The following is a 24,136-nucleotide window of genomic DNA, read 5'->3' on the forward strand; positions in this document are numbered from 1 at the left end:
ATACCTGCCTGGGGTATATTTGCACGAGGTGGGTCACTGTAGGCAAGTCTAGTTATGAATGGGTAGAAGGGGGCACTGGTGCCTTTTGGGATCCTGGAGGCCAGGGATGAAGTGAAGGTGGCCATGTGCTCACCAGGAAACGCCAGCTCGGCAGTATGGGACAGCGGGGGGGGGGGGGGGGGGGAGGGGCGGTGGGAAGAGACGGACTGAAAGCAGGGAGACCATACGCTCAGCCATGCCATGAGCCACGTGGCCATGTCCCGCCCTGCAGTCTGCTCTCTCCTACCTGTGACTTGCTCTCACTCTGGCATCCGGGCTCTTCCAGAATCGGCCCCTGGAGCACTGCCCAATTATGTCTGCTCAGAGGCCACAAAGGATGGCACACGAGAACCATGGTTGAAAAGGTTACATGCGGCATGAAGAGACCACAGTCAGAGTGAATGCAGCAGTGACTGCGGGAGTGGTTATGTGGTTTCCTATGATTAACACGTTACTTGTGTAGCCAGAAGGGAATGTAGGGACGGGTCCTCACCCCTAGTTCAGCACTGCTCAGGGCTCAAGGTGCAGGCCACTCCGTCCTGACTCCTGTGAGACCTGTGTCCTGATGTCGGGGCTCCAGGGTTCGTGGGGTCCTGCCATGGTGTCACCCGGGGGCACAGGGCCAGCGTCAAGGACCAGTGCTGCCGAGGAGGTTTGAGAACTGCCCCTGTCCATCGGCACCATGAAGAATGCACATTTCAGGCATACGGTGTCACTGATTTACTTCCATGTTCACTGAACAGCTACAATAGGAAACTTTAAAGCTTTTACAGAACTGTGTCGGGAGCCCTCAGCTCCCTGGTCTGTGGTCCTGACCCAGCAGCTCCCACGTGGACGTGCTGCTCCTGTCCTGCAGAGGAAGAAGGTTCTGGCTGAGCGGACTCCCTCAGCTCATGGCGTGAGGGGGTGACGCAGGGCTCACTGCCACCCCACTGCTTCCACGGGCCTGGGCCACCTGGGCCTGCTCCTGCATCCGTCCCCAGCCGCAGCATCCCCTCCCCAGTACATATTCCCATGGGTCCCTTGTGTCACTGGGGCGGGGGGAGGGGTGGTCCTTTGCTCACGAGCGCCATCAGCCCAGCGGGCTCTGGCTTGGACCACTCCACGTCTGCGTGCCCCCGCCTGGTTTACAGAGGCCCTCGAGGTGACGGTGCCCCCGGCTGCGGTGGCTCACCTTAATGCCGATGCCGTGGGCGGTGAGGTCCTGGCGCAGAGCGTCACACGCCTCCAGCAGGGGCTGCCTGTCCAGCCGCTGCTGCCGCTGGGCCTCCCCCGTGGCCTTTCCGCTGGCCAGCGCGAACTGCCGGACCTTGAGCCGGAACCGGACCAGCTCCTCCACCACGCTGTGGAGAGTGGCCTGGCTACCATCGCCTGGAACGAACTATACCCAGGGGAGTGGCGTGGTTAGTGAGGCCGGGAAGCGGCCGTGCCTGAGGTGGGGGGCGCAGCACGTCCTCCCTGGGCTGGGCCCTTGGCCCCTCTCCACACTCCTGGCCTGCACGCCTGGGTCACCAGGCAGAGCTCCCCGTTGCCACCCACGTCCTTGGGAGGGAGGGGTCCCCGGGAGGCCAGGCGGCCGGGCCTGGAGCTGCGAGCGCATAGACGTGATTACCAAGAGTCGGAAAGTCCACACCATACTGACTAATGGAACCGAATCTGTTCCCTCTAACCAGATACTCAAAACTGCATAAACCTCACACGTCGTTCGCACACTGGCCAACACTCCCCGCGCCCCGGGGAGAAATTTCAGCGGGTCGCATGCATCTGAAGCTGCCAGAAGTTGTCTCCCCCCGACACAGCTTCTTCCTTATGGGAGGGGATCCTAGCAGCTGTTCACATGTGTGAATTACACATTTCACAACTGTGGGGTCAAGCTTCTGGAACCTATACTATCCTCAGTTACTGCTTCTGCAGTAAAAGACGATTTTCCGACTACAAAAACGTGAGCCCCAAGTGGGAGCCTGTATCAGCTGCCGAGGTGGGGAAGGTGAGGGAGCACTTTCTGATGAGGGCCAGGCCGGGCAGGCTTCTTCTTACTACTCAACAGCACAATCTGAGAAGAGAGATCCCAGCACGCGTGTGACAGTCACACCTGTCTGCAGCCCTGACCTTTCCCTTCCTTCCCTTGGTCTCGCAGTCCTGAAGCCATCAGGCAGGACAGCGTGGGGAGGGTGCCATGGAGGTGGGGCCCTGGAGGGGGTGTGTGCGGAAGGCTGCCTGAGGAGGAGGCTGGGGGGGTGGGGCAGGAGACACCAAGGGGCTCGGCCGGCAGCTTACTCTCAGAAGGCTCAGGAAAAACGTCCTCTGTGCAACTACCTGCGTTTTGAGTCTTACAAAGTCAACACCACACAGGAGCACGCGTGCAGAAGTGACAGCAGGCAGTCTGCAGCCAATGGGCTGCTGGTTCCGCGTGGGCGGCTTCCGGAAGGAAGATACTAGCTCTAAGCCTCTTTTCTTTTTAAAGAATGTGTTTTAAGCACGTAAATAAATTCAACACAATTATCCACTGAAATGAACATTTTAAAAGGGGAAAAGTCAGTGGTTCCTGCACATAGTCCTAATCCTACAAGTGAGGCCTGAAAAGAGAAAGGTGTACCTGTCTGTCCGCCAGAGAGATCCCGACGGTCTCGAAGAAGTGTTCAATGTAGGACACGATGGAGCCGAACACGGCAGGACTCCTGGGACCACTGGGCTCCTGGGGCAGATCACCCAAAAGGGGCGCTTTCAAAGCACAGGAAGTGACGTGGAACAGAGACCTGAAAGGTCCCCGCCGGTCCCGGCTTCAGGTCCTCGTGCCGGGAGGACATTCTAGACTCAGTCCTAGAGCTGCCCCTCACCAGCCCACCGCACGACGGGGAAGCCACGTCACCCCTGCACCTCAGTCTACCCGTCTGTAACACAGGGATCTGGTAGGTCTGAATGCTTGTGTCCCCCAAAGTTGGATGTTGAAACCTAACCCCCGGTGTGATGCTCTCAGCAGGTGGGTCCTTGAGGGGTCACTGGCTTATGGGGACAGAGCCTCACCAAGGGGATTACTGCCAAGGCCCAAAGATGGGCCGGGTGGGGTGGGCACAGTTGGGGTCCCAACACACAGCTTCCCCCAATGTCCTAGTTCACATCCCATCAAACTCGGGTTCCCCCGAGTTCCCCTGAGCAAACGGGGGGATCAGGAGGTACTTCCTGTATCAGCAAACACGTGATGCTGCCTGTCCGTGTGTGCGACCTCCCTGCTTTGGGAGGGCGGGTCCCGTGCAGGACAGGGCAGCTCCCAGAAGTCAGGGGAGGCCTGGGGGCCACTCCAGGAGGCGGCAGGGTGGCATCCCCGCCTTCCCGCCGAGGGAAAGCGCCACGGCCGTGTGCTGGGGCTACCTTAGTGCATGCCTGCAGCTGTCCGTTCCCGCGGTGGATGAGGTCCATGACCGCGTCCACCGCCGCAGGTGTGTCAAAGTCGTCTGCCAGCGCAGCCTTCACAGTCTCCCTGGTGTGGTGGAGCCTTGGAGAGACACAGGTGCTCCTCAGCACCCCTGCCCTGCCCAGCACAGGGCCCTCCCCACTGCAGACGCCCCTCCTGAGAACAGGGTACGACTAGCCCAGAATCGTCATGTTACCCCAGAATTCAGAGGGAGAAAGCCCCTAAAACCCAGGTTTGAACACCCCTGTGCGTGTGGGCAGTTCATAAGGGTTTAAGAACGCGGTGGTAGGAAAGGCAGCGTTCCCGAGAGGCCAGGCCGCATTCGGCCCGCATTACACAGCAGTGGCCTGGGCAGTCTTGGAGGGAAGGACAGCACGAGGTCAACCCCCCTGCCCAGGAGCCTGCAGACAGGGCACCTGGTCCCACGGTGAGAGCCCAGCCTCCCTCAGAGGGAGGGCAGCCTCAGGTCCCGACGGGCCACCTCAGGGTCACGCAGTCCCAGCAGGCCACAGCAGCTTGTGCCCTGCCCCCACCCCGTGAGCCACACCTGTCTGTGGGCAGCTAGCTGGCCAGAGCGTCTGGGATCCAATGACCCCTAGGGCCTGCCCCCATCTCCCCCAGGCTCTGAGTGCATCCTGCTCCCCACACCTGGCTGCAGCCTCTCCACCTCCGTCCCTCTGCTGTGACACCCCTGCCAGCCAGTGCAGTCTCCGTGACAGTCCACCTCCTCTCCCCCCCCCCCCCAGCCATGGCAAGGACATGCAGGTGCTCCTTGGCCCTCCCCTCTCCTGCACGCCTACTGCCTCACACGCTGAAGCTTTGTCTGTAAGACGGGCTCCCTGTTGTCCACCATTACTGGACATCCCCCCACTTCCTGCGAACTCCCCGATCTCCAAGCAGGTGGAGCCCCGGGACCCTTTCCGGCATTGTAAGCAGCCCTGAGATGGGGCGGCAAAGCCCCTGGACACTCGCCCCTCTGGTGGGCCTGTGGCCCTGGATGGTGGGGCAGTGGCTGCTCTCCAGCCTGGCCTGAGTGACCAGGAAGCGAGGAACAGGCCACAATCAGGGCTCTCTGTCACAAAGCAGAACCCGGCCTCCAGAGTGCCGAATGGCCTCTACCCCCTCCCTCCACCAGGCCCAGTAGTGAGGAGTGCCCAAGGCAAAGAGAGTGTCCACCTGTCCCTTGTACCCGCCATCTAGACAGCTGCCGAGTCTTGCTGATAGCGCCACCCCCCCCCCCACCCCACCCCGCCTGTCCCAGTGCTCCAGGCTTTGCTGCTTTTCCTCCTAACCAGACAAGCACTTCCCCAGTTTCCTGGGTCTTTCCAGCTCCTTTCCATCTCTGATGTCAATCCCTGGTCTTGTGAACACATCTAACCACTTAACGAAGCAGCAGAACCAGGCGATTTCCACGTGGAGGGTCGGGGGTCCCCCCACGTCTCCTGCTTAATACTTACCTTGGCTGCCCTGTGACCACAGACACCCGCGTGCAACAGCAGGGGGCGGGGGACACGCACTCATGCAGACCCGCAGGTCGACTCCCGATCAGGTCTGAGCTCAACCACCGAGACCACCCCCTCCACTCGGCCTCGCACCCGCCAGCCCTACCAAACCACGGAGCGAGGCGCCTGGAACCTCTGTGCATCACTCACCAGCACACCAGTGAGCGCCCCGTCTGGGCACAGGTGTCACCCACCCCTGCACAGCCGCCCCCTGAGGGCGTCCTCGTCCCTCCCCAGCAGGACCACCACTCGCCCAAGGCGCCTGCCGCATCAGCCCCCAGAAGCCTCTGCCCTCTCGGCAGCCCCACATCGAGCACCCAGGACCCTGGGGCGGATGGGGGGCACCTACCTCTCCCACAGCAGGCCTTCCCCGACGGGGCCGCACACCAGCTGCCCCTTCATGTAGGCCCGGGCGTCCTCGATGAACGCGGCTGCCGCCAGGAGGAGGTGCTTGGCCTCCAGCATGGTGCCGTCACTATAGTCCACGGCTGCGGAGGGGACACGTGCGGTCACCTGGGGAGCCACTGCACTTCGCAGCCAGAAGTGAAGCAGCAGATGTGGATACCGCCGCCCCCCTGCGCCCCCTGGGACCGCGAGGGTCCGCCCCACCCCGGGCCTCCCCACCTTGGAAGACACGGAGAGCCACCCCCAGTACGCCTGGCCGAGGGGTTCATTCCTGTGGACAGGAGATCCTGGGCCCCGAACCACTGCTTGGGGGATCAGTCGGCGGTGGGGACACGGGGCCTGTGTTTCAGGACAGGTCCTCAAACTCAGCGTTTTACAGTGAGAACGCACTCTCCACCTGGGAGGGGGTCACCGGGGGACCCCATCCAGACCCACACAGAGCAGGGGCTGACTGGAGAATCCACGGCCTCCAAGACACAAGCTTCTAGAATCTTCTGGCCGAGCGCTGGGCTTGCACTCAGAACCCAAACCCACAGGCACGAGGGCAGCCACACTGACAAGGCTGTGCTTCCTCCTCAGCCTGAGTGTGGGTCCTTCGAGCCACCGGGTTTGGCCCCCAGCCGCGGCCTCACCTGACCTGTAGCTGCTTCGCATGCAGAAGAGCCGGAAGACGTCGGGGGAGAATGTCTTCAGGAAGTCCTGGCAGAGAAATCAGGGAGAACCCGGAAATTATAACGTGCGCTATGACCGTGTGAGCCGACCCCACTTACCAAGACGTCGGAGTTTTTATGGACAGCTTGGTTTTGTTTCCACCCTATTTGCACGTTCCCCACACGTTTCCCTTCAGACTGCGTCTGCGGGGAAGGCCCCCTGCTCTGCGCTGACGCAGGGGGTCCACACCGATATTGACCTTGGGAGCCCCTTGCCATGACACGGTCCCGAGAGGATGGGCACAGCTCCAGGCCCCATGATGGCAGGGGTCCCAGGAGCGGAAGCCGCCTGGGACATCAAAACAGGCCAGGACCAGGGTCAGACCAAGGGCAGAGACCAACTCACCCTCCCACAGGCTGTTCCCTGACGCAATGCAGCGAGGCAGGCACCCAGCTCGTGTTCTCAGAGGATACTCTGCCCCTGGTTAAACTGAGGAAAACTAACAACCTGTCATTTAAATTCTTTTTAATTTTTTTTTTAATGTTGATTTACTTTTGAGAGAGCGCAGGAGCAGGGGAGGGGCAGAGAGGGAGACACAGAATCAGAAGCAGGTTCCAGGCTCCCAGCTGTCAGCACAGAACCCAACGTGAGGCTCGAACTCATGAACTGTGAGATCATGACCTGAGCCAAAGTCAGATGCTTAACTTACCGAACCACCCCGATGACCCAAGAACCCGTTGTAGAAGTTGTTAAAACAACCCCAAACCCTGTCTGTGGTGGCCGGTGAGAGGCACTCGGCGACCTCACAGGGCAGGGATGCAAAGACAGGCCACTGGGCACCGCTCGGCCTGCCTGGGACACTCATACCCAGCCCACGGGGGCCCACACCAATGACCAGCAGTGGCCCCGAGGACAGGCCGGCTCCAACAGGACCCTCTGACAACGTGGGGTTTGGGTCAAATGTCCCTGCATCGTGGACTCTGCGTGAGCAAAAGGAGACTCTCTCAGCCCTTCTCCCGCTCCACATCTAGCAGTGGCTTCCGGCCTCCCCTTGGCCATAGGGACCCGCATGTCACAGCTGGGGGGGACGCGGTGGCCGGGACTCTGCACGAGGACCGGTGGGCAGCTCCCTGGAGGCAATGGCAGAGCCTGTCCCCTGGGTTAACATGACCGCTGGCCTCCTGGGGCCCGCATGGCAATAACAGGACGCCCGGGGCTGACGCAGCCTTGTGGTGGCCGGGGATGGGGGGGGTGGGGGGGTGGATGTAGCCCCTTATATGCTGAGTACTTGCTACACTGCCAATTGCAGAACCTACTGGAAGGCTCCCACGACTTCGTCACAAACTGCTAAGCTGCACTGCGTCACAACAGCGTCTGCCCCACCACGGTGACAAAGACATGAGGCACGGAGAGCTGACAAGCGGCCCACACGGCACCAGATCCCTGCTCTGCTGCGGGCTCCAAGCTGCGCCCCACTTAGGTCTTACTTCTGGGTCCCTTCCCCACTGCAGTCTGTGAGGCTGTGTGAGCGGGGCGGCTGAGGCACAGGCCCCTGGTGTCACAGCTCCCGTGTGCGGCCCTGGTGGACCCAAGTGCCCGTCTGGATCTGCGCCTGCAGAGCGGGGGCCGGGGGGGCGGGCTTCCCGCGCGGGGTCCCCTCAGCTTGGGGCCATTTCTTGAGAATTCCTTCCCAAAAGCACAGGCTCCACGGCTCTACAGCCGGGTGTGAGCTGCTTCCTTGCTAGCTGGCGTCAGGGGACCTGCGCCGCCCACCCCCCGCCTTCACTTCAGTTCCTTGTTGTTGCTACTGCTGCTTGTGTTCTCCTCCCAAGATGTTGCCAGATGTCGGGTGTGTGCGGTGGGAGTCGTGGGGAGTGGTCTGTAGCAGAGCAAAGCGGTGCATCTCCTGGGTTCCGATACGGCCGCACTCAGAACGCACCTGTTCTGCACATGTCTGTGTTTTCTGTGAACTGGGTACCTTTCCTTCCCTGCTGACTTTATGCTTGTATTTGTGCATTTAGTGAAAACATTTAAAGACTCTGTGGTAATACAGCCATTTTATGTCTGATGAAGCTCTCTGACGTCTCTAAACAAAGACAGCCTCCCTTCCATTTTCGTGTATTTCTGGGTAGCTGTGTTCTCTATTTCACTCCAAAAAGGGTTTTAAGATGTTAGGATGGTAGGATTTTATTTTTATTTTACTTTACTATTTATTTATATTAGAGAGAGAGAACATGAGCAGGGGGAGGGAGCAGAGGAAGAGAGTCTTAAACGGGCTCCATGCTGAGCGGGGCTCAATCCCCCAGCCCTGGGATCATGACCTGAGCCAAAATCAAGAGTCAGACACTCCACCAACTGAGCCACCCAGGTGCCCCTACGATTTTATTTTAAAGGGGTTTTCCTCCCATTCAGAATTTTTACCCCCTTAGGGGGGTGGCACCTGTAGAGTATAGTACTTTGAGTAGAAATCTGTAGTCTTTCTACAGCATTCAGTCTCTGGGGACTAATTCCTGGTAATAACAGAAAGAAAAGGCAACCGCATCCAACTACCAAGCAAGGGAAACCATCAACAAAACGGAAAGGCAGCCCACGGAATGGGAGAAAACATTTGCAAACTGTGTATCTGATAAAGAGGTGCGTATCCAAAATCTATGAAGAGCAAAAGACAACCTGATTCAAAAATGGGCAAAAGTCATGAATAGACACTTCTCCAGAGAAGACATCCAGATGGCTGACACCTGAAAAGATGCTCATCACTCATCATCGGGGAAATGCAAATCAAAACCACTATGAGACACCACCTCACACCTGTCAGAGTGGCTAAAATCAACAACACAAGAAACGATAGGTGTTGGTGAGGACGTGGAGAAGAAATAGGAACCCTCGTGCACCGTTGGTGGGAACACAGACTGGTGCAGCCACTGAAGACACTGAGAACCACCAAATAATACAATTTAAAGGGTGAATCCTGGGGTGGCTCAGTCAGTTGAGTGTCTGACTTGGTTTCAGCTCAAGGCATGATCTCATGGTTGGTGAGTTCAAGCCCCGTGTTGCGCTCTGTGCTGATATTGCAGAGCCTGCTTGGGATGTTCTCTCTACCTCTCTGTCCTTCTTCCCCCGTGTGTGCTCTCTTTCTCTAAAATAAATAAAATGAAAAAAAAAATGTGAACCCTCTGATGTGTGAATTACATCTCAATAAAGCTGTTCTTAAAAACAAGAATTGCAAGGAAACTTTAACTTCACTCAGTGGTTTTATCATTAATACAACTATTGGTATTAACATTTTAAATATGCCAATTTTAAGAGAAAGCATGAAGTTGATGTGCTGTTGTAAGGAAGGAAACAAGATTTTTCATAAAGAGGGAAAAGAGCTAAAACCAGGAAGTCCTATAGTATTGGACTGGATAGTTCACAATGAACTCCAGGGACCAACTACATGCACATGGGTTCATCTCCACCAGCTCTGTCCCCTGAAGAGGCCTGGAAACAATGTCACTTTTGCGGTAGACACACCGAGCATCCAGATCTTGGTTCGAGATTCCATCTTCCTGCAAAGGCAGCGAGCTCCTTGGGGGGAGTGGCAGCACTGTGGCAGGATGCAATGGGAAATGGGGCCAAAAGCCAGGATGTGCGGGGCATTTCCCCTGGAAGGAGGAGCCTCCTCCCCGCCCCTCCCCCCTGCCCAGGCCAGAGCTGGAATAATTTCAGCACAAAAAGAATGAAGACTGAATTGATAATACACAGAGTGAAAATAAAAGCTTAACTCTTAGTGGTACCAAAAAAAGAACAGACAAGCCCCCGTCTCTGAAAAGGACTGCCAGCCAGGGAGTGTGACGGGGGCAACAGCACAAGATAGCGTGCTTTGCAGGGACCAGGGACACGCACGATGGGGTGAAGCCACCAGAGCATGAGAAAACCACAGACTGGGGGTGGTCCGGGAAGAGGATGCCCCATGCAGACCACCTCGCCAGTTCTCCATGTTCACGAAAGACAAATAAGAACCTCTCTGTCAGAGGGGCGCCTGGGGGGCTTAGTCAGTGAAGCGTCCGACTTCGGCTCAGGTCATGATCTCAGTCTGTGAGTTTGAGCCCCGTGTCAGGCTCTGTGCTGACAGCTCGGAGCCTGGAGCCTGCTTCTGATTCTGTGTCACCCTCTCTCTCTGCCCCTCCCCTGTTCTCTTTCTCTCAAAATAAATAAACTTTAAAAAAGAAAGAAAAAGGGCACCTGGGTGGCTCAGTCGGTGCAGCATCCGACTTCAGCTCAGGTCATGATCTCACAGTCTGTGAGTTCGAGCCCCGTGTCAGGCTCTGTGCTGACAGCTCGAAGCCCAGAGCCTGCTTCGGATTCTGTGTCTCCCTCTCTCTCTGCCCCTCCCCTGCTCATGCTCTGTCTCTCTCGGTCTCAAAAATAAACAAAAACATTTTTTAAAAAATTTAAAAAATACTAAAAAAGTAAAGAAAAAAGAATCTCCACTGGTGGCCATCCCTCACCCGAGCAGTCAAGCCCAGCGTCACCAGCAGGACAGCCTGACGCTGTGGCCCCGGAGGGATGCTGCGTGAAGCCCACAGCACCACGGAGGAAGTTTCCCACCAGAAAGACTGAACCTGAACCGAATCAGGCCTGAGGCCTTGCTTCCAGTTACGAGGAAAGACAGGAAACCACAGATATGCAAAGGACATATGATACAGGACACCACAGACATGCAAAACGTGGGCCATTCACCAAAACTGGCCTCATCCCTTCAAAACGGTCAGCACCACAGGGAGAGGCTGTTGTCCATCAGAAGCCCAAACAACCCAGCCAACCAAACAACAGGAGGATATAATTGCGTGTAAGGAGGGAGGAGCCCCGGTCACCCGCTACGGTGACATGTGAACGCGGTGCCCAGTGAAACAGCCACAACGGGATGAACGCTGTCTGCGCTGGTGCGAGGTCCACGGAACACCCCCATTGTGGGAACAGAAAGCGGATGCGGAATGCCGGGGCCGGGCCGGGGAGATGCTCAATGGGGAGGGTGTCGGTTGCGCACGATGAAGCGGCAGAGCCGTCCAGCCCGACAGCGAGGGCAGTCAGCACGACCGCGCTGTACCCGCAGACCGGTTACGATGGGAACTCGGTGCCGTGCCTTCCTACCACGGAGCATTTCCCCTGAGAAGCCTGGAAAGACACGGCCCGCAAACGCAGCACGCGAAGCTTCACTGGGTCTTGGTTTTAAAAACACCAGGCTCTAAGGGACACTGGGACACGTGGAAAAGTCAGAACGCAGACTGGGGACCTGGTATCGAGAAGCCACTGCTGACGTGTCACTCTTGTCCTCGGGAGTGCGGGCGGGATGGGGAAGGGTCGTGACGTCTGCGGTGTTGAACGGTTCAACGACAGTGGTGATGAGACACACGTACACCATGCATACGTGCACACACGTGCACACACGCCCACCACTCCCTTAGGTGCAGGAAAAGTGATAACTCTTGAACCTGTGTGGTGAGCGTGTAAGTGTGTAACTTTTCTGCAGGAAAACGTGTCTAAGAATGAACACTTCTGCTAAAGAGGAGTCGATAAAGACGCTTTTATGAGGATCACCCCCGCTCTGGCTTCCAGCCCACCCCGTCCACCGGGGGGTGTGTTCTGAGGCCCCGTGGACGCCTGGACACGTGATAGCACCGAGCCCCGTGTTTACTGGTCTTCCCTATACAAACACACCTGTGACGACGTTTCCTTGTAATTGAGGCACAGAACGAGATCAACTACAGGACGGCTGTGGCAACATACTGTGATGTAAGTGCCCGTGGCCTCTGTCTCTGTCGACATACCTTCTGGTCCTGTTCTCGCCCCTCTTGTGAGAAAATAAGCGTCCCCTGGGAGGGCAGTGGCGCAGCGTGAGGCTGTCACTGCCTCTGGACACCGGTGAGTGAGACCGCAGATACGGGGCCGGCTGTATGTAATGTAACTCTGGTGGGGACAGCTCTCCGGGCCGGGTACTCAGGGGACAAAGGTCTGGTAACTGTCCTTGTCACTTCAGTATTTGCCATTACAACCGTGTTTGGCTTCACGGCCCCAAAGACGAAGACTGAAGTGTTTGGAGCGCTCCCGTTGGCTCACTTGCTTTCCACTCGTGTGGACGCCCCCTCCCGCCCCTCATCCCCACGGCTCGGTGATGCTTTTCTCAACAGGTGGCTTTCAAAGCCGGCAGGCAGAAGCCCCAAAGCCACAGCCGGCAGGCTGGTGGTGGGACACGAAAAGGGGTAGGTGTGACTCGGGTTGAGTGCGGGAAGGGGCTCAGGCAAGAAGGTGGCGTGAGTCCCAGCACGCAGGAGGAGCTAGGCAGCATCCATGGGGAGGCCGCCCGGAGAGGGCAGGGGGACGCGGAGGGCTCTGCCCCGAGAGAGCACCGGGTGTCAGAGTAGGGCTGCCTCCACCCCCAGACCGCACGTTAAGCTGGGAGGTAGGAGAAGCCTGTCGGGGCCACGGGACAAGGGCCTGGAGCACGCGGGTCAGAGACCTGGGGTCGCCCTTCCAGACAGGCCAGCGGTGCAGGGTTACCTTAACAGTGATGTAGTTTTTCAGCGATTTGGACATTTTTTCTTCTTTGCCTTTCACGTGCAAATGCCCTGAAACAAAAAACGGTGATTTGTGCCGAGTCCAGTGGGAGGAGGAGGAGGAGAGGGCTGGTTCTGTCGGAGCACCAGGCACCACTTCCCGCAACACTGCGCTGCATCCCCAGCAGGCACACGCCCGCATCTGTGTGGCTAGCGTGCCCCCCAGACCCTTGCCCGTGCTCCACCCCCCTCCCCAGACCCTCGCCCACGCTCGGCCCCCCAGGAAAAGGGAACCCACAGCCACGCCTGCTCGAGGTCGTCAGGTCTGCCCCGCCCTGTCCCGCAGACCCCTCACCCCAGGAAAGGACAGAGCCCGGGGCTCTGCAGACCCTGCGCCTGGCAATACGTGCCGGTTTTCGGAGGTTCCAAAGCGCGGGTCTCTGCGAATGATCCGATTGTGTGCTGCGGTCTGCTGGCACGGGCCTCTCAAGGGCCTGGGAGAGTGTGTGAGTGAGTGTGAGTGTGTGAGTGTGTGTGTGTGGGTGAGTGTGTGTGATGGGAGACAAGAGCCCACGTCAGGAGCTTCTCAGTCCCTGCTTTCACACGGTTTCCTTCCGGGGCGGGGGGGGAGTGGGGTGTGGGGGGTGGGGGGCCTCACCTCTCCCGCAGAAGATGCTTCTGCCTTCTCTGACAGGAGCCCGAGCACAAGGGAGCCCCAAGGCCAGTTTTTCTGAGAGCTGGTTAAAAAGTGTAGCTTCCAAACAACTATGACCTCAAACACATAACGTCATAGAACACATATATACCAAACACAATTAAAACTCTCTTCGGGGCACCTGGCTGACTCAGCTGGAAGGGCATGTGACTTGCTCTCAGAGTGGCAAATTCGGGCCCCTTGTCAGATGTAGAGATTATAACTAAACTTAAACGCTTTTTTATTAGTTTTTTTAACTAAATTTTTTTTTCTTTTCAAGTTTACTTATTTTGAGAGAGAGGGAGCATGCATGGCGGGGGAGGGGGGCAGAGAAGGAGAGAATCCCAAACAGGATCCGCACTCAGTGCAGAGCCCGACTCAGGGCTCGATCCCACGAACCATGGGATCATGAGCTGAGCCAAAATCAAGAGTCGGGGCGTTCAGCCGACGGGGCCACCCAGGCCTCCCCCAATTTTTTTTAATTGACAATATTTAGAAAATGAAATACATCCGACTACTCATCTTCTGTTCACTTACTTCAGAAGAGGGGTGTTAACCCTCCTGTGCATCAGGAGACACCAGTGTCTCTCCAGGACAGGGTGACGGCGGAGTGGCGGAGAGCCCGCTGTCTTAATAGTTTGTCACAGTCGTCACAACGCAGCAACGAAAACCCTTTTCTGTTCCCAAACCGGGGGTGAACAGGACCTGCTTCTCTGTGGCCCCCAAACACCTCGTTAGTGACTCCTGGAGGGAAGCAGGAGGGGCGCTGGCCCGCCGTCCCCTCTGGTCCCCGGGCCCACATTCGCTGACGGGCACAGGAGAAAACTAAGTGACCAGGAGCACGACCGTGACGTGTGAACGGGGTGTCAGGCCCCCAGACAGCTGACCCGGGGTGGGACACGGCCCTTTGGTCCACGGAGGCTCCCTGCCCGACAGGCTCTGCACACATTTACTCGACGTGGGCCTTCCTCTCCAGTCCCCAGGCCAAAGGGAGGCTCTATTTCCTGAGGTTCCTGAAGCCAAGGGTGGGCCCCTGACTGTGGGCTACGCTGGGCTCCGGGAGTCACTTCTGAGGCACCCACCGGGCCGGCCCTGCAGCATCACGGGGCTCCCGTCCCCTCCAGGGAGTCGCCAGCGTGCACACCGCCGGCAGAAATGCAGTTTGGCCCCTGCCGGGTTCTGTCCCGGAGCGGGTACCAGACAGCTCACCGGCCCCACTTCTGCATTTCCTCTGCACGCTCCTCCGAGGAGGTGCAGAAATGGGCTTGGGGTCGCAGAGACCCACGACAGCTGTTCCAGGGCACAGCGGCAGACATGGCGGCGACTGTGGGGGCAGTCGTTGTCCACCGGAAAACGTGGCAGTGGACACACTTTGGGCCAAGCAGCCTCAGGGCTTACAGTCACGGACGCCTGCGTGAGTGAGGCCTGGCCTTGCGCGCCAGCCAGCAGAGTGCCTCTGCCAGCGCTGCCCCGGCGATGGAGAACATTCTGCACGCACTAGTCAGCCCTCCCGCCCTCGTAACTGCAGTCCCATCCAAGGAAGTTCACATCCGGTGGACTTAAACTCCAACACCTCGACAGAGGACGGGTTCTTCCCCTGCGAACCGAGCTATGTCTTTGCAATTGTGACAGAAGTGACAGCACCGAAATAGAGCACAGTCAACCTGAAGTCACGACTTACCAGAATGCAGAAAATAATTTCCCCACTGCCTGCACTGATGGAAGGCCTCGCACTGGGCGATTTCGTTCTCGTGATGCGGGAAAGCTAAGTCCATCCCGCCCGAGTGGATGTCCAGCCGGCTTCCAAACACCAAGCTGCAGGACAGCACAGAGCGGGGGGTCAGTTCAAACAGCACGCGTCTCCAGACCCCGTCTGGCAGCCAGCCCTCCTGGCCTTTGTGCAAGGATCAAATGGATCTCAATTTAAAATCAGTATGTGTGATCATTTAGCTGATGCAAAAGGGAGAAACTGAAATTGTTTTTACTTCATAAATCCCTGATTCATAGTTTTACATCCTAGTAAAGAGGCTTAATTCTCCTTGTTCTGGATACAATATACTGTTTTTGTTATTTTTTTTAACGTTTATTTATTTATGAGACAGAGAGAGACACAGAGCACGAGCAGGGGAGGGGCAGAGAGAGAGGGAGACACAGAATCCAAACAGGCTCCAGGCTCCAAGCTGTCAGCACAGAGCCCGACGTGGGGCTCGAACCCACTAACTGTGAGATGACCTGAGCCGAAGTTGGATGGTCAACCGACTGAGTCACCCAGATGCCCCAAAGAAGAATGTCTTTCAAATGGAAAATACCTACAATATTCACCTATAATACAGTTTTTAAAAACAACAAAATTATGTTTTCTTCTTCAACAGGTAGAGTTGAGTGGTTTTCCAACTTTAACAAAAGAGAACTATAAAATCAAGAGAATTCTTGTCATGGCTTTTGAAAATGTACCTATTTAGTGATCACTTATAAATAACAACAAGGTAACTAAATTCAAAGCAATGCATTTCAGCTGCCAGCACGTCTGCTTCGTCTGATTCTGTGGCGTTCCCGGAAAACCTCACATCCCACAAAACTGCACCCTAAAACCTACAGCTCTGTCCCCAGAGCACCTGCGAAGCAACAGGCACCAGCACCTACAGGCCAGGCTGAGCAGGACGGTTCGGACGACACGGAGACACGCGGTCAGCATGGGGGGAACGCGGGCCTGTGGGCAGATGCAGCCACCTGTCCCCTCCCCGTCCCAGAGCTCAGAGGGGCTGCGGGTGCAGACACTGTGGTTAAAAAAGACATTTCCAAAGAGGCCATAGCCTCGCTGAGCTCCCTCTGCTGAAAGCTGACTCTTCTCCCACCAGGCCGGCTCTGGAAAGACCACGTCCACGCTGGCCACAGAGATGCCAGGCGTGGCAAAAACCTGCCAGCCCATTCTTGTACATCCTTGGTGACGGGCTTAGAGAATCTCGGAGTCTTGGTTCAAACACCGCACGGGGGCATGAGGCAGGAGGGGCAGGACTAGGGAGGAGAGCAACAGAGGCTCCTTTCTATTTATAATGAGTGATTCGTTCTTACAAAGATCAGAGACAAAGCTGATAGCATGAGGGTTTAACAAAGCTAAACGGGGGAGGGGGTGCCGGGCTGGCTCTGCGGCCCTTGGTCTCGGGGTTGTGAGTTCAAGCCCCACGTTGGGCGTGGAGGTTACTTAAAAGAAAAAATAAAGCTACACTGTGGATCCTTGCTGTTGCTTACATTAGTTTCTATCCTTGTCCATATGTTAGATCTGTTTCAATATAAGAGAACACCGAGGAGTCTATGTTCATTAGATTTCAACAAAAATATTTAATGGGAACATTAATTTGAAATTTAGTTCATTTTTTCTACTGCTTTAGAGAAATTATTCGAAGCTACAAATAAGTATCTTTTTACAACCTAATATGCAGCCCACGTTGCTCTTAAATCAAAAGCATTTATATATACACCTAAGTGTATACAGTAGGACTGACAGTACGGTAGTTTGTTAACAAAAAGTTGGGCCTGGAACTCCTGGATGCGTTTCCAGAAGAGTCATCTGGACATCATCACAGGTGAGGACAGGAGGGGAGGCGCAGTGGAAAAGCATCCCTTCTAGGCCATCAGTGGAACGAACGCAACTTGGATCGGCGGGTCCCGGAGGACGTGGGCCTCCCACCCCGTGGAACGGAAAAAGCGTCCCCGGACAAGGAAGCCAGTCTGGGGTCAGGGGGCTGGGGCAGAGTGCTGTCTTGGGGCATTATTTGCCCGACGCGTGCGCTCAGACTTGGCCAGCAAACAGCACCACACGGTGACCAACTCGAGGGGGCTGGGTTTGCTGGTCTTCAAGTTTGGGCGTAGCCGACTCTTTGATATGTTTGCCTTAATTGTATTTTATGTTTCTTTTTTTAATATTCTTTTTTAAATTCTTTTTTTTAATGTTTATTTTTGAGACAGAGACAGAGTGTGAGCAGGGGAGGGGCAGAGAGAGACGGAGACACAGAATCTGAAGCAGGCTCCAGGCTCCGAGCTGTCAGCACAGAGCCCAATGCGGGGCTTGAACTCACGAACCGTGACATCATGACTTGGGCCGAAGTTGGACACTTAACTGACTGAGCCACCCAGGTGCCCCTATGTTTCTAATCTTTAAAACTGCTTATTATAATAAACATCTGCGATGAAGGCTAACACATCAAATGTCTGAAAATCATGGGTTCCTAACGGTACTAAAAAGCCCCTCACCTCCAGAAACAGGAAATAAATAGTGTTACTCACTGCAGGCTAGTCACTGCAGGTATTTATAAGAACAAAACACTGGGAACTGAACGCTCATCCATAGGGTCCCAGCTAGCTGAATGGTGCACCCTCACAGCACAGCGCCATGGAGCTGAGGCACAATGATGGGCTTCGAGAACCACCGCAGGTGGTTCCCGGACACAGTGCAGAGGGAGAAAAAGATATTTCTGGCAACCCAGGAGATTTCCGCAGGCTCGGTTCCAGACCACCGCAGTAACGCAAGTATCACAAGCCAGTCAGATGAACTTTTTGGTTCCCCAGCATATATAAATGTTCACGCTACACTGTCGGCTATTAAGTGTGCAACAGCATTCTGTCTACAAAACGCCGTACACACCCTAGTGAAAAGATACTTTCTTGCTTGAAAATGCAAACCACCACGTGAACTTTCAGTGGCTGGTAATCTTTTTGCCGGTGGAGAGTCTTGTCTGATGGTGGTGGCTGCTGACTCATCAGGGCTGTGACTGATGAAGGCTGGGGTGGCCATGGTGGTTTCTTAAAATAAGACAATACAAAAGTTTGCCACATCGATGGACTCTCCCATCCATGAATGATTTCTGTTTTAGGCAAAGCTATTTGATAGCATTTTACCCACAGAACTTCTTTCAAAATTCTCTCAGACCCTACTGCAGCTTTTTCAACTGAGTTTATGACACAGTCTCGTAGCTTTCATAAATGACTGTTGTCATTTCACCAATCTCCATGGCGTCTCCACCAGGAATCTCAAGAAAGCACTTTCTTTGCTCATCCTTAAGAAGCAACTCCTCAACCGTTCAAGTTTTACCCTGAGATGCAGCCATTTAGTCATGTCTTCAGCCCCACTTCTGAGTCTAGTTGTCTTGCTGTTTCCACCACAGCTGCAGGGACTGCCTCCCCGGAAGTCTCGAGCCCCTCAAGCTCTTCCATGATGTTGGATTGGCGTCTTCCAAACTCCTACTCATGTTGACATGTGACCTCTTTCCATGAATCACAAATGTTCCCGGTGGCATCTAGAATGGGGAATTCTTTCCAGAAGGTTTTCAGTTTACTTTTCCCAGATCCACCAGAGGAATCACTTTCTGCTGCAGCTATAGCCTGACAAAATGTGCTTTTTAAATATTAAGACTTGAAAGTTGAAATTACTCCTTGATCCACGGGCCGTAGAATGAATGGGTGCTGGGTTAACGGGCAGGAACACAGCGCTAAACTTGTGCAGCTCCATCAGAGCTCTTGGGTGACCAGGTGTGTTGTCAACGAGCAGTTTCAAAAGTAATCTTTTTTGGGGCACCTGGGTGGCTCATTCGATTGAGCGGCCGACTTCGGCTCAGGTCATGATCTCACAGTCCATGAGTTCAAGCCCCGCATCGGGCTCTGTGCTGACAGCTCAGAGCCTGGAGCCTGTTTCAGATTCTGTGTCTCCCTCTCTCTCTCTGACCCTCCCCCGTTCATGCTCTGTCTCTCTCTGTCTCAAAAATAAATAAACGTTAAAAAAAAAAAAAACATTTAAAAGTAATCTTTTTCTCTGAGCAGCAGGTCTCAAGAGCGGGCTTACAACATTCAGGAAACCATGTTGTAAACAGATGGGCTGTCATCTGGGCTTTGTTTTTCACTTGCAGAATACAGAATAGATTCAGCGTTAATTCTTAAGGGCCCTAGGATTTGTGGAATGGTAAATGAGTACTGGCTTCAACTTAAAGTCACCAGCCGCCTGCATTAGCCCCTAAAAGGGCGTCAGTCTGTCCCCTTTGAAGCAAGGCATTGACTACTTCTTTCCAGCTGTGAAGTCCGAGATGGCATCTTCTTCTGACAGAAAGGTGGTCTGTCTACACTGAGAATCTGTGGTTTAACGTAGCTCCTTCATTCACTGTCTTAGCTAGATCTTCTGGACAGCTCACTGCAGCTTCTGGGTCGGCGCTTGCTTCTCCACCTTGCGCTTTTTGCAGAAACAGCTTCTTTCCTTAAAGCTCGGGAACCAACCTCTGCCAGCTTCAGACTTTCCTTCTGCAGCTTCCTCAACTCCCTCAGCCTTCACAGAATTAAAGAGAGTCAGGGCCTTGCTCCAGAGTAGGCTTGGTTTAAGGGAATGTTGTGGCTGGTGTGATCTTCTATCCAGATGACTAACACTTTCTCCATATCAGTAGAAAAGCTGTTTCACTTTCTTCTCATTCACGTGGTTACCGCAATACCACTTTTCATCTCCTTCAAGAACTTTTCCTCTACATTCACAAGGCAGCTAATTGTTCAGCACGAGAGGTCCAGCTTTTGGCCTGTCTTGAGTCTTGACAAGCCTTCCTCACTGCGCTTAAGCATTTCTAGCTTTTGATTTCAAGTAAGAGACGTGGGGCGCTTGGGTGGCTCAGTTGGTAAGCGTCCGACTTCAGCTCAGGTCACCATCTCGTGGTTCGTGGGTTCGAGCCCCGCACTGGGCTCTGTGCTGACAGTTCAGAGCCTGCTTTGGATTCTGGGTCTCCCTCTCTCTCTCCCCCTCCCCCACCCATGCTCTGTCTCTCAAACATAGATAAAACAAAAAAATTTTTAAGTGGCAAACGTGTGACTCTCCCTTTCACTTGAACACTTAGAGGCTACTGTGGGCTTATCAGTGGCCTAATTTCAACACAGTTGTGTCTCAGGGAATAGGGAGGCCCGAGAAGAGGGAGACAGATGGGGCAATAGCCAGTTGGCAGAGCAGTCAGAACACACACATGTCAGTTAAGTTCGCCATCTTACCCAGCGGGGGTCACGTGCCCCCAGACAATCACAACAGTAGCACCAAATATCACGGATCACAGATAACTATACCAACTATAACGATAATAAAAAAGCTTGAACTATGGCAAGAATCACCAAAATGTGACACAGAGAGACAGAGTGAGCAAATGCTACTGATGCCAACTGACCTGCTCCACACAGGGTTGCCACAGACCTTCAGTCTGTAAACAGCAGCGTCTACAAAGCACAGTAAAACGAGGCGCGCCTGTACAAGAGAGCACATGCGGTGTGCCGCCTACCGTGTGCCCCACCGCACACACACACACACACACACAAAGGGGCATCTCGCTACCGACAGAACCATGGGAAGTCAGAGGACCCGTCTACAGAGATCTAAGGTGGAGGAGGCCCCAGCAAAACCAGAAGAAAGTTGTTTCACAGAAGCCCAGGAAAGGGCAGGTGTATTGACCGCCAGTCATTGACCAGCTGGCGGTGGGGGTCACTGCTGACCTCAGGAGACCTCAGGAGTCCGTGGGGATGCCTGGAGACAACAGCAGGTCAAATGCAGATGGTAAGATGAGAAGCAGACAGGACACCTGAGTGGCTCAGTCAGTTAAGCGTCCTGACTTTTGACTCTGCCTCAGGTTATGCTCTCGTGATTTGTGAGTTCAAGCCCTGCACTGGGCTCCACGCAGTCGGAGCCTATTTGGGACTCTCCCCCTCCCTCTCTCTGCCCCACCCCTGCTCATTCTCTCTCTCTCTCTAAAAAAAGAAAGAAAGAAAGAAAGAAAGAAAGAAAGAAAGAAAGAAAGAAAGAAAGAAAGAAAGAAAGAAAGAAAGAAAGAAAGAAGCAGAATCTGGAGATTCTGCAGATTCCTGCAAATCTGGAACTGAGATCACAAAAGCATCTGTTTGTGGAGATCCCCAAGACAGAAACATCCAGTACTTGGTGCTGCCCAGGAAGAGCTGGGAGAGTGGGCAGACTGAAGACTGAGGAGCCAGGAAAGGGGAAGCTGGGGTGGTGCCTGAGGGGTCCGATCCAGAACCATCTCTGGGGAGCGGGTTGGTAACCAAGAGCAAGTAAGAGGAAGGTGGCCTAGGGAGAGGCTGGGAAGACAGTGGAATAGGAGGATCCTAAGCTCACGTTGTCCCACAGATACAACTAGAAAACACTCACATCAGCAGAAGTAACCCAGAAAATGACCCAAAGACTCCCAGAACAAACTCCACAGCTAAAGGTAGAGGAGAGGCCACATCAAAGAGGGGTGGGCAGGGCAAAGATGCAGTCAGGAGCTAAAATGGCCCTGGCTGACCACAGTCGGGAGGGAGCCAGGGGCAGGCAGGAGGGCAAGAAACAGACTCTCATGCCAGGGAGCCCCCACGGGGGAGATGAATACCCACAGCATTTGGCTTTGAAAGTGAAAGAGGCCGAATTTCATGAGTTCTTACAACCAGCAGAAATTAAAAACCTAGAATTAAAAAAAAATCAGCAGCTAGGCTCTGGGAGAGCCAGGAGGGCGTTAGGAAGCTGACTGTCTGCCCTTAAAGAGAGATCACAACAAACAGCCTGCACATGTCCTAACTCCAAAGCAACAGTTTGAAAAAAGCCTGGGGCATACAGGAGGGACAGCTATTTACTCATCTCAGACGTATCTGGAGAGGCAGGGATCATAGGGAGATCCCTCCAGAAACAAAGGCCATGGAAGACACCATTTCCCTCCCTTGCCCCTCAGCATAAACACACAGCCACCTGCGGGAACCAGCACTGCACTGACATGACCTAAATTGCTTATACTGCCTCCCTACCCCATGCTTCACTCAGCCCCAGTGCTGAGGTCCCCTTCCCCAGAAGACTGACCCGAAGCTCACCAACACCGAATGTCCCAACCCACATATTTTGTGGGGCCTCGATCCCGGTGGGGTGGCTGGTCACCTCCCAGGGAGGACACACAAACCTTATTAAAACTGCACCCCCCTTCCTGTGCACACTTCGCAGAGCAGCCCCAGCCACCCTGTTTCCACAGCAGCTTGGCATCCCCCGTGGAAAAGGACCAGTGCCCCTTGTTAAAAGTCAGGCATACCGACTTTTAAAAGTTAAAAGTGCAAAGGGGCAGCTGGGTGGCGCAGTCGGTTAAGCGTCCGACTTCAGCCAGGTCACGATCTCACGGTCTGTGAGTTCGAGCCCCGCGTCAGGCTCTGGGCTGATGGCTCGGAGCCTGGAGCCTGTTTCGGATTCTGTGTCTCCCTCTCTCTCTGCCCCTCCCCCGTTCATGCTCTGTCTCTCTCTGTCCCAAAAATAAATAAACGTTGAAAAAAAAAAAAGTTAAAAGTGCATACTGCCCACTACTTTCAAGAGCAAGAGACATAGCTGACTTTCCCAACACCTAGAAACAGAGAGTTGATATAATGAGAGAGAGGGGTATGTCCGAAATGAAAGAGCAGGATAAAACCGCAAGATACCCGAGTGAAACAGAGGTAAGTACTATATCTGAAAGAGAATTTAAAGTAGGGATCGTAAAGATACTCACTGGATTTGAGAAAAGAGTGGAGGATGTCAGTGAGGCCCTTAACAGAAAGATTAAACAAACAACCAAACAAAAACAGTGATGAAGAACACAATACACGAAACTAAAAATACACTGGGTGGAATAAACAGCAGGCTAGAGGAAGCAGAGGAGCTAATTAATGACCCGGAAGACAGAGCAACAGAAAGTAATCAAACTGAGCTGGTGAGAGGAAAAAAAAAATTCAAAATGAGGATAAACTTTGGGAACTCAGCAACCCTGTCAAGTGTAATAACAAGCACGTTATAGGGATTCCAGAATAAGAGAAAAGGGGACAGAAAATTTATCTGAAGAAATAATAGCTGAAAATTTCCCTCCTCTGGGGAAGGAACCAGATATCTGGATCCAGGAGGCACAGAAATCCCCCACGGAAAGTAACCCAAGGGGGTCCACACCAAGATACAGAATAATCAAAATGGCAAAATATAGTGATAAAAAAAAAAAATTAAAACAGCAAGAGAAGACAGTTACATACAGTGGAAATCCCATAAGGCTATCAGCGAATTTTTCAGAACAGCAGAAACTCTGCAGGCCAGAGAGGCATAATATATTCAAAGTACTGAAAGAAAAAAACCTGCATCCAAGAATACTCTATCTGGCAAGGCTATCACTCATAAAAGGAAAGATGAAGAGTTTCTTGGACAAAAACTAAAGGAATTCATAACCACTAAACCAAACCTGTAAGAAATGTTAAAGGGGACTCTCTGAGTAGAAAGGGAAGACCAAACTAAGAGTGTGAAAATGAAAAAACACAAAAGCAGTAAAAATAAGTATATCTATAAAAAAATCAGTCAAAGGACTTACAAAATAAAAGGACGTAAAGTATGACACCATATACCTAAAACATGGTTAAGAGTAAAAAATTGGTTAAAGCTTAAGTGATCATCAACCTCATACAGACTGCTATATACAGGAGACAATATAAACAAACCTAGAGGTAACCACAAATCAAAAACCAATAATAGATTGCAAAAAAATAAAGAGAAAGAAATTCAAATATATCACTAAAGAGCACCAGCAAACCAGACACCAGAGGAGACAGGAGCAGAGAAAAACTATGAAAACAACCACAAAACAAGTAACAAAACGACAATAAATACATATCTATCAAGAATTACTTTGAATGTAAACTAAATGCTACAATCAAAAGACATAAGGTGATAGTGGATAAAAAGATAAGACCCATCTATACAAGATGCCTACAAGAAACTCATTTCAAATCTTTTTTTATTTTTTATTTATTTTTTTTTATTTCAGAGAAAGAGAGAGCATCCCCGTGTTGAGCATGGAGCCTGATGTGAGGCTCAATCCCATGACCCTGGGGTCATAACCTGAGCCAA

At 53.7% G+C, this 24,136-nt stretch overlaps 1 protein-coding gene across 1 annotated transcript in view; it reads right to left on the reverse strand.

The window, feature by feature from the left end:
- Nucleotides 1-384: 384 nt before the first annotated feature.
- CARS2 (cysteinyl-tRNA synthetase 2, mitochondrial) overlaps nucleotides 385-24,136 on the reverse strand; it is a 44,846-nt gene continuing 21,094 nt past the window's right edge. Inside the window, exons 8-15 of the mRNA XM_027065221.2 lie at nucleotides 14,921-15,054; nucleotides 12,550-12,617; nucleotides 5,991-6,057; nucleotides 5,303-5,441; nucleotides 3,409-3,532; nucleotides 2,636-2,734; nucleotides 1,214-1,420; nucleotides 385-889 (exon numbers count right to left, since the gene is read on the reverse strand). Of these exons, the coding sequence (XP_026921022.1) occupies nucleotides 830-889; nucleotides 1,214-1,420; nucleotides 2,636-2,734; nucleotides 3,409-3,532; nucleotides 5,303-5,441; nucleotides 5,991-6,057; nucleotides 12,550-12,617; nucleotides 14,921-15,054 (898 nt within the window). The 3' untranslated portion in view covers nucleotides 385-829. The remainder of the gene's footprint in view (nucleotides 890-1,213; nucleotides 1,421-2,635; nucleotides 2,735-3,408; nucleotides 3,533-5,302; nucleotides 5,442-5,990; nucleotides 6,058-12,549; nucleotides 12,618-14,920; nucleotides 15,055-24,136) is intronic.

This window comes from Acinonyx jubatus, chromosome A1, assembly GCF_027475565.1.
Source record: "Acinonyx jubatus isolate Ajub_Pintada_27869175 chromosome A1, VMU_Ajub_asm_v1.0, whole genome shotgun sequence".
Taxonomy (NCBI): Eukaryota; Metazoa; Chordata; class Mammalia; order Carnivora; family Felidae; genus Acinonyx; species Acinonyx jubatus.